The sequence below is a fragment of the Amphiprion ocellaris genome, chromosome 10 (genome assembly GCF_022539595.1).
Source record: "Amphiprion ocellaris isolate individual 3 ecotype Okinawa chromosome 10, ASM2253959v1, whole genome shotgun sequence".
NCBI classification, from domain to species: Eukaryota; Metazoa; Chordata; class Actinopteri; family Pomacentridae; genus Amphiprion; species Amphiprion ocellaris.
The window spans coordinates 4,513,804-4,523,965 of record NC_072775.1 but is presented as its reverse complement, the minus strand read 5'-3'; the positions used below and the strand labels follow the sequence as shown (position 1 = coordinate 4,523,965).

The 10,162-nt window shown below is 37.5% G+C and overlaps 1 protein-coding gene across 2 annotated transcripts; it reads right to left on the bottom strand.

The window, feature by feature from the left end:
- Positions 1-591: 591 nt before the first annotated feature.
- On the bottom strand, positions 592-9,950 carry LOC111577533 (LIM/homeobox protein Lhx8-like). 2 transcript variants are annotated; one of them, XM_023283870.3, is made up of 8 exons: positions 9,826-9,950; positions 6,473-6,631; positions 5,176-5,297; positions 3,957-4,177; positions 3,577-3,677; positions 2,865-2,960; positions 2,030-2,210; positions 592-1,771 (listed from the first exon to the last, which is right to left on the bottom strand). In XM_023283870.3, the coding sequence occupies exons 1-8, from the start codon at positions 9,850-9,852 to the stop codon at positions 1,695-1,697; spliced, it is 984 nt and encodes a 327-aa protein (XP_023139638.1). In that variant the 5' UTR covers positions 9,853-9,950; the 3' UTR covers positions 592-1,694. The 2 variants fall into 2 exon arrangements, with proteins under 2 accessions (XP_023139638.1, XP_023139637.1); XM_023283869.3 differs by lacking the exon at positions 9,826-9,950 and adding an exon at positions 6,837-7,537.
- Positions 9,951-10,162: the final 212 nt, after the last annotated feature.

Here is a 10,162-nt window from a genome sequence, read left to right as displayed (position 1 = left end):
CTTTTTCAGACCTTCAGAAAAAAAGAGTGTGGGTACCTTTGAGGTTAGCAAAAGGCTTAAAAAGATCTCTCACTTAGGTGCCTGACAAGTAGAATGTTCAGCACCTGACAACTTACCAGAGTACTTCCGTGGATTGAGCCAGGCTCAGTGTTGATCGCCTCTTCAGGTAATCTCAGACTGACCCCAAGAAGCTGACAACAGGGTTCTGTTGGGGGTAAGGTAAGATCTCCACCTCCCTGATGTTCTTCCACTGAACAGATAAGAATCTAAAGTGTCTCAAACTTTTGTCCAGCACCATCAAACAATTGAAAGCTGCATTAGTGTTGGCCTTTGTGAATGTTATCTGAAATTGCACGTGTTCCTCAGCTCTGTCTGAGCAGTTTCTGGTGTGGTAAGGAACATTGTTCTACTGGGGGAGGCCACTGGAGTAAAGGAGTGGATTCTTGATCTGCAACTACATTTAGTCTGCTGATTTGTGTACCTGAAGTATAAAAGCATTGGCATAATGCACTTCAAGTAAAAGTTGTGATGCAAAAATGTTAAAATACAGAAAATTGCAAGATTCTAGTAGCAAAATAATGTTAGACAATGTATTCTTTAACACTGCACTTTAGTCTATTAACTGATCATACTGTGTCACTGCAAAGCAACTTGTACGATGTCAGATAAACATAGTCAAGTAAATACAGGTTTGTCTGGATGTAGATTAAATATTTAAGTAGCAGATAATCAAAAGAATTGGTCCAACTACCCCCAAATTTTACATTTAGAAGTACAAACATGAGTATAAGTACTCTCATACAACCACTGATATCCTTTCCACAGTAACCGATTCAAAGGAGCAAATAAATTCTGCCAAGCAAAGAAACAAAACTATGGTACATGAACTTGAATCCCCAACACCAATATCAAATACTAAACTCCATCTGTTTCCTGTGTGTAGGTAAGACATGACATGACGTAAAATATAACTTTCAAAATCTAAGGAAACATTTATAAATTGTATTGCTTTTCATCTGTGTTTAACACATGCTGAACTATAAATTAGCTGAGGTAATATCATTTGCCCAGTATTAAAGTTGCTGTTTAATACATTGCACATGTTTTTTGAGCCAATAATACTGAAAGGAACAGTAGACTTCCTCCATGAATGTACCAATCTGTGGTTTTAATTTGCAGTACAACCCAATCCCAAATTTTCTAGTAGTCTTTAGTCAGGAACAAAAAACATCTGATTTTCACTCTTGTAGATGCCAGAACTGACATTTTCTCAGTTACAGTCTTAAAGTATAACATTTGACTCAAAACCAAATCGATTTTACATCATTTTCCAGCAAAGTGCCTTATCTCATCAAATCCTCCAAATAAATTAAGTACAAAAAAAATCTTAACACATATTAACAAAACTTTCATCTTACAAAATTCAATATTTTACTTGACATTTTCAACTTATTCTCATCCATGAATCCCTGTCTGATAGAATGAAATCAATTCAGTGCCAACAAGTTGATTCTTCAAAGTGTCTGCTCACACGAGGCAGCAGTGAAAATTCAGTGCGACTCTTTTTCTGGACAGTTACTAAATTTCAACTGACCCAATCCTTACAGGATTTTTTAAATTAAAGCGTAATGATGTGCTCTTCATCCTCCCATCAAACAATCAGCTTCAGTTCTTCTCAGGAGGCAGGCTGAAGCTCAGGTGTGGCTGACTGGTAGCTGCGTCAATGAATGGGATAGAAGTGGCTGAAGCAAAAGTGGATCTGGAGTTTGGACTGGGGACGTAAAAAAAATAAAACGGAATTAAAGAACCACAGACAGTTGATGGAAATCAGCAAGTCATTTCTTTAAGAACTGCTGCAATAACAACTAGAATTTATTAATCATTGTACAATAGTGAAAATGTGACTCCTGTAGGCAGCATTGGTCTTCTGTCATACAGAATATTTATATTGTTAGGACTGAGTTTACTCTACATGGGCAGGAGCTCAGCTGTTTACTCTGAATTTTTTAAAAGTGTAGGCACTTCTTACCGTCCATATAGGTCAGTGTCGTGAGGAGGGGTGCGTCTGGAGAAATATAGGTTGTGTATTGAAGATCTTCCATCAGCGGTGGAGTCAGCTGACCAGGAGTGAGAGACGTCATCATGGCTGAAGAGGCAGCACTCGGGCTGATGTGTTTCTTTTGACGAGCTCGACAGTTCTGGAACCAGACCTGAATGGAAATACACTGAATTTTTAGCTAACCATCGAGGTTTCACGTTCTAAGGTGCTGCCTGCTGGTTCCAGAACACTTCACTACTTGTTTTAGAAAGAAAAATATCAAAGCATTAACTGTGCAAAATACCCCGGACATCTCTTTATTAACATTAATGGACAGTGAAATTCTTCATCTTAAAATTTCCATTTTTTTGCAACAGTTTTGACTCAGTGAGTAGATTTAGTTTCAGTTTTTCCTGCTGTTAAAATTACCCAACAATCTAACAACAAAAGCAAATACCCTAATGACACTACTATGCTTTATGAGGAAACATGGCTGAAAACTAATAGTTCTTGTAAAAATGCAGCTACTAATTAGACTATATCTATTGGAGATCTGTAGGAGAGTAAAATGCTAGTTTAACAGGCTTATTTCAATTGACTGTGAATTTACATTTACTTTTTTAGTGAACTGATGCACAAAATACGCCTGCTTATGCTGCAGAGTTAAACTACAGGGTTTTTCCTACGGGTTCATCTTACAGAGCAATCATTCTTGCTCTGTTCTGAGGATTTATCCAATTGCTGAAGTCAGTGTCTCAAATGGAATTTCAGAAATGACTAACGGTTATAAGAGCAGTGCTCCTAAAGGCATTAGCGGCTGTTTTACCTGAATAACCCTGCGGCTGAGGCCAGTCCTCTCTGCCAGCTTCTGCAGAGTCTGAGCATCTGGGTTGTTATCTTTGGCAAACTGGGTTTGCATCACCTGCAGATGTAGAGATGACAGAGGTGGGCATGCTTAGATGGCTGACATTTGAGTCCAGTTTTATACTGTTAAAATAGATTTTCAGGAGTCCATTACGCAGAATGTGCTCAGTATGTGTTCAAACTATGCGTTACCTGCCACTAGAGGGCAGGAACACATCAAAACAGAGTAAATCTGACTGGCTCATACTTCAGTTATGACTAACATTACCTCCTGAACAACATTCATTTAGAGTCATGCTTCTGTTCTGACAAACCAAAGTCAATTCCCCTCCTTTTAACTCCGTTTTGTAGAAATATACTGAATTATTGCATGGCTCAGTATATAAATGAAACACTGAAGAGCATTCATTCATTCATTCATTTCCTTCTGCTGGTCATAGTACAGTATAATGACATGCAGCTACTGATTTAGCAGGAAACAGCAACAATGAGCCAATAGCAGCGATATCACAGACAGACCAACATAATCCTGTCGTTTTATTTATTACTCTTATAGATGGCAGTATATGGCCTAACAGTGTAGTGGAAGCCAATCAAAGCAACTATAGTCAGAAGGAAAAACTCCCCAGTAGGTGCAGCAGCAGTGAACACACAGAAATACCAGATGAACCTGCCTGTAACTGGTCCACGGTGAAGCTGGTCCTGGCCCTCTTAGCAGGTCTGGGGATGGAGCTGGAGTCGTCTTTGTCGGTCACTTCTTCCTCTACTTTTGGTTCTTTAAGACAAAACACAAGGGGTCGATATATAATTGTGGGACTTTTTGTATCATAGTTGACATTTTTGCTGTTTTCAGGCCTAAAATCAACATGGTCAACAATCAGTCTGCTTTGTGGTACAACGAGGTGTGGACTATTCTGAATAATGGGGACAAAACTGAATATCTGAAAGTGAAAGTGGGAACCTGTTTTTATTTGACTTCATATTCTTATGATGTAGTCTAGCGTGTAATATTGGTTTCCTAATCATTTTTGTTGACCTGAATCCATAAACTCACCATTCTCCTTGGCACGTTTGAGATTCTCCATCATGATCTCGTAGTGCGATCGGCAGAACACTCTGTTCTCCAGAAGTCCACATTCCTCCCCAGTGGAGAGCTGCCGCTTGCAAGAGGTGCAGGAGAAACAGGCCAGGTGGAAGGTGCTTCCTCTCGCCCGACGCACCCAGTCGCTGGAGTGGATGTTACGGCCACAGCGAGCGCAGCGGGTCCCATACCTCCTGAAGAGATGGAAAACAGGAAGAGCAGAGGATGAGTAAGCTCTGACGTTAACATTAGTCACAAATAGATGATTAATCAGTGACTCAAAAACATTCAATAACAGCACGTTTGACGAGATTGTACCTAAATGCAGGCTTGGATATGAAACGTAAACATTCTGAATCAGCAACATTTGCTTTCCTTTCACAATAAAGCTGCAGCACACCGCCCTCCTTATCCCCATAGAGAATCGGATATGCCATGCTTCTCAACATCACAGCTTAGTCCAGATAACAGCTGTTCTCAGGCTTCACTTGGGATTTTTTATGAGTCATAATATCCTATTCAGAGGTTTACTAATCCCATTGTTAACTGTTAGTCATAATATGTACAAAACCCAAATGACTGAGCGTTTCAAAACTATTTGCAAAGTGAAAAAAAAAAGAGACAAAGCTGTTGACTGTATTTTGCAATGTGCAGATGTCTATTAGATTATAAAAAATGTACAAACAAGTGCATTGAAATGTGTATAGCTCTGGAATAGATTTAAAATTAGTTTTGTACCTGTCAATTTATTAATCAGATGCCGTTTGTTTTCGAGCTCAGAGTTCACCAACGGCCCTGATAATAACTCTTAAAGCAAAAAACACGAGGAAGGCTAACCATCACTGTTTGCAGGCTATCAGCAACAACATACCCCAGAGACAGTGCTCATGTTCCCTTAATACTAGAAGTTAAATTCATGTTTTTTCCCTCCACTATGTTTCCGATTGCAAGTCAGCTCATCTGTGGTAATGACATTTGAGTTGAATTCTTGTATCACCGTTATTTTCATTAATTATATGGTCACATTATAATGTTAAATCTAAATTACTACACAAACATATAACAAGAAGCCCAATGTAATGAATGCATTTCTCTTCTTCAAACTTTCTGAGCTTGTCATCAAACTTTTTTTTTTTTATACAATAAAACCAAAAAGAGCTTGAATAAACCTGAGATGTTGGGTCCAACGTACCTAAAGTAGTCAAGTTTGCAGAAAACTTGTTTGTCTTTGATGTAACAGCTCACATGTCGGCCCAGTGAGGTTTTACAAACACTGCATGAGAGGCAGCGAACGTGCCAGCACAAGTTGTTCACCTAGAAAAGAGGAGATTTTAACCAAAAAATTTGTCCTTGCAACTAAAGAAAACAGAGGATATTAAAATGCTAGTACTGTTAAAATTTTGCTGAAGATAAACAAGACTAACTGCTTGTTCACTATGGTGGTCTAATGAGCTCAAAATTATTTCACTGCAGATTTTTTGTACACTGAAACATGATTATGAATTTTAAATTTTAGGAAAACTAAGCAACTGATTACAGGCGGTATCTTAGGCATTTTTAAAACTAAATAAAAATAAGCAGCATAACTCAAATTTTCAAAAATTAAAAAAGTCAAATTAATTTCATGCTGAAAAAAAATTCACAGAAATGTTCACTTTTTCACTTTTAGTACAATAAAGCATGAACAAATTTTAAACCTAGTTTAAAATTTTGTAAACACTGAATTACAGTCTGCATTTTGGTCATTTTTTAATTAGAAAAGTGGGAGCAGGATAATTTAATGCACACAAATTTTTTACCATTATCATCAAATTTACTTTATGTTGAACAAACTAATAATGTAGCAGAAATTGATTATTAATATGGAGTTTACAAATTAGGAACACATACTCAAATCTACAGTCTTTTTAAAATTTTAACTCATGTTGAACAAACTAAAAAAGTGTCATAAATGTTGAAAGCAGCAACTATTAGCTACTTTTAGTAGAATGAAGCATCAGTATAAAATTAGGGAACATTTGCTCTCAGTTATGGGCTGCATCTCGGTCATGTTTTAAACTACAAAAATGAGCAGCGGAGCTCAAACTCAGATTAAGTTTTACTTTTTGATCTCAATTTAATTTTAAATTAACTGAAAATATGTCAGAAATGTGGTGAGCAGGGGTGCCTAGATAGACCCATAAACAGGGGCTGGATTCCCCGACGCAGCGGTGCGGGTTCGAGTCCAGCTCACGGCCCTCTGCTGCAGGTCTCCCCCCAATTCTTCTCCCTACTTTCCTGTCTGCCTCTCAACTCCAATAAAGCCAAAAATGGCCAAAAAATAGCTTAAAAGAAATCTTGAAAGGAGCAACCGCATCCCACTTTTAATTTATTAGTTTAGTTTGTCGACAGAAATGACACAAAACAGCCTCAAAACTTGAAATATTATTATGATTTTTGGGCTCTTAGTCTGCAGACTTGTTGTGTTATTTGCTTTGCATCAGCCTGACCTTTAGCAGGTATCTGTCCACGATCTCCAGGCCGCAGGAGGAGCACAGAGTCTTCCCCTGCAGGGGGGCCGAGGCGGGGACGGAGGACAGAGAGGACGAGGACAGCGAGGACGGAGAGTAGGAGTCCTCCTCGAAGATGTCTTCCGGCCCGGAGGAGCCCTGGCATGAAGACAGTAAAACAACAGTTTATAAAAACTCTCCTGGAATTAAAAATGAGCTATAATGTCGTCAAAAGCCTGGAAAATCCAAAGGAAAGCAGAGGCGAGAGTTTTAAAGGTGTTTGTTTGGCCCTTATTGTTCACTTTGGGCCTCAAATCGTAACTTTAGGGGGGATACATGTTATTTTGTTATTTCTTAGACCTACTGTGTCGATATAAACGTGTCCCTGCTGCAGCTGAGTGAAAACAGCCTCCGACGGTCGAGACTCTCCGTCCGACATGATGCCAGAAACCAGCCCGGAGCCTCAATGACCCGCAGCTCAGCTCCACTCCTTCATGTTTCCATGGTAACCGAACACCGATAATGATCACCAAATATCTGCAAACGCGTCTGTCACTGTATTTTATGTGTTTAACATATTATCGGTTATATTTAGGATGAATAAAAACAGCTTCTGGTGTTTAGTTATCCCTTCCTGTCTCGACACCTGTCGGACATCGGCCTCGCGCGCACACCTGAGCGTCATCCGATTGATTGTGTCGAGCAACGCACGTGCACCTGATGACGAGCCGCAGGTGAGTTCCTGCTTCAGCTGCTGTGATCACGTGATCATCACACGCTGACATGTATGTTGTTAAAGTGCTGGACAGGAGCACAGATCTCACTGAAACACGAAGGAGATATTAAAGTCCAGGAGTTTATGAATGGAATCAAATTTCAGTATTTGTTAGAGTCTGAACTCATAATCCATAAAAACACACATATTTAAAAACGGGTGCAATAACTGCTCGACTGGACACTTTATAAATGCACCTGTTTACCACATCCTTGCTGCTACTTGTGTACATACTTCCATATTTATTTGATTATATATGTATGGAATGCAGTTTAGGAAATTATGATTTAGAATCTAGAATTCTGAATATATGGAATGAAACTCTGAATATATATAATGAAACTTGGAATGTATGGAATGAATATTCAGACTTCCGTGCCATATATTCAGAATTATATATTCTATATATAATTTATATAATATATATATAAAATTTATATATATATATTATGATTTCCAATGACCACAACAACTCGTGCTGCTATTGTAAAAGACTGCCAACAAAATTCTGTTGTATTTTTATGTACATTGATAATAAAGGCATCTTAACTTCTTACATCTTTATTTTTTAGCCTTATTATCTTTCTGCATTCCTTGTCTTGCTTATTGGATGTCTTGTATCTAGCTGCTGTTTATCCATCTATACACCATTTAATCCTCATTAGGGTCACAGGGAGCTGGAGTCTATCCCAGCTGACTGAGGGTGAAGGCAGGAGACACCTGGACAGGTAACAGTCTATCACACCTACGGACAATTTAGCGTTACCAATTAACCTCAGCATAACCTTGGCAACTGCCAAAAAGAAATGATCTGTATTTTTCAGTGCACAAAAGCAATTTTTCAGAGGTTGATTTAAAAATAAATTTTTGGTGGAATATTTTCAGTGCACCAGCCGATGAAATGAAACTGGTTTGTTCCGCAGTCAGTATGTACTGAATTGTGTAAATAAATGAGCTGCTGACCTAATATGCATGAATCTGAGAACAATGAAAAGATACTTGTGTGTACTAAACAGTAACATACTCAAGTGTCCATATTTTCAACAAAAACATTTTTGTCCAGGAAAAACTAATTCTAACCTGTTTGTTAATTAATGCTTTGACATTATGAGCTCTCAAACTGCACTAATTTTTTAAATTATTTTTTTTAAAGGGCACTGGAACAACTAGAGATGTTTTGGACTGTAGGAGGAAGCCGAAGAAACTCCATGCAGAAACATCCTAGCTGCTGTTTATCTTATCTTAAATGAATCACTGATGGGGAAAGGTGCCACATGCACATTTAAAATAAAGTTAATTTCTGTACAAACAAAAAGGCACAAAAGAACACTGAAAAGTAAATGACCATCAGAGTGTTGGCTCAGCAGAAACTCATATTTAATGAGAAAAGTTACTAATAAATGCTTGAAAGCAGAATAGAATGGTCGAGCTATCTCGTTCTACTCTGAATTATCAGAAAAAGAACAAATTGGAGCATAGAAATTCAATATTATATTAACCAAATTACATATTTTCCTTATTTTCTTTTGTTAAATGACTGATAATAACTAGTAAAATCACAGAAAATGATTTTCTTTTTGTTTACAAGGTAACCGTTAAAGATGCCCACATTAAAAATTTGTATTTTCATGAATAATTATTTGTTCTTTTACAGTGTCAGACTTTGAAATGGTACTATTTTTTTTTTACTGCATTTAAATCATCAAATAATAATTTTTTCTACAGATATATGCTGTTATTTGAAAAACAAATTATATATTTTAAGGACTGAAAAATAGAACTGTGATTTTACAGATTATTCCTGTTTTCTTAAATTTCTGATAGTATCTAGTAAAATCAGGTAAAACAAACTGTATTAATTTACATGTTGACTCAAAAAATACAACAAAAACCACTTTGCTGTATTTAAATCAGCTACAGCTGACGTTAAATAACAGATATTTGCAGTTATTTTCACAGTTTTTAAATTATTTGAATATTTGACAAAATTTAACTAATTTATTTTTTCTGGCACCTGTGCTACTATAGTTTTGCTTTGGTTTTTTTTGTTTTTTTTTACATTTTTTTTAAAACAAAATTTATCATTATTTCTTTATAGTGTGAATAAATAAAACATCCATCAAATCGACTTGGTGTCTGCCCCTTTCAGAGGTCCTGCTGAGCCCATTAGTAATTCTACAGCAGTTTTTCAAAATAAAAGTCGTCGCTTTCTGTGTGCTTTGCGAGTACTCATGCATGTGTTGTAAATATTAAGGGAGATGTTTCGCTTGCTTTCCCCTCTGAAATGTGCACCTGCTGACAGATTTACCTACTAAATACATACGACATGGAACATCAATGTTACCGTTTGTAACAGGGTTTAGATCTTGATTTCAATTTTTGCTAAGAGGAATAAATGCATATATATATAAATGTTTGATTTCACACGTCAACTCAAATTGTAATAGAGGAAATTGTAGACTGTAGGTTGTGGTACGACAATAGATAAATCCCAATAAAACCCACAAATTTTGGTAAAAACAAAACAAAATAAAACAAAAAAATGGACTTATTTCTAGTTGGATTCCTTCCTACTCACTGCGCTGTTGGAGACACAGTTAAACATTTTCCTGCAGCATCCCCGTCCAGACAGATGTTTTTATTCCACAGCAGCAGCAGCGTTAGTCCAGCTTTACTTCTTGTTCTTGTGACTTTGCCCTCTCACCACCTTTTGTGAGAGCCCGGCCTGTCTTTTCTGGGCATTTTAAACACCCCAGAGCACCTCCCCCTGTGGAGGCCTGCATGGACCCGCCTGCTGCAGCATCACTCAAAGGTTTACATTTGTTACTGTGAGGATTGGATGGACGCTCGTTTTTCTTCCTGAGCTGGTCGTTTAAACCAACAGAATAAGACTGAATTCAGCAAAGCAAGAGCTT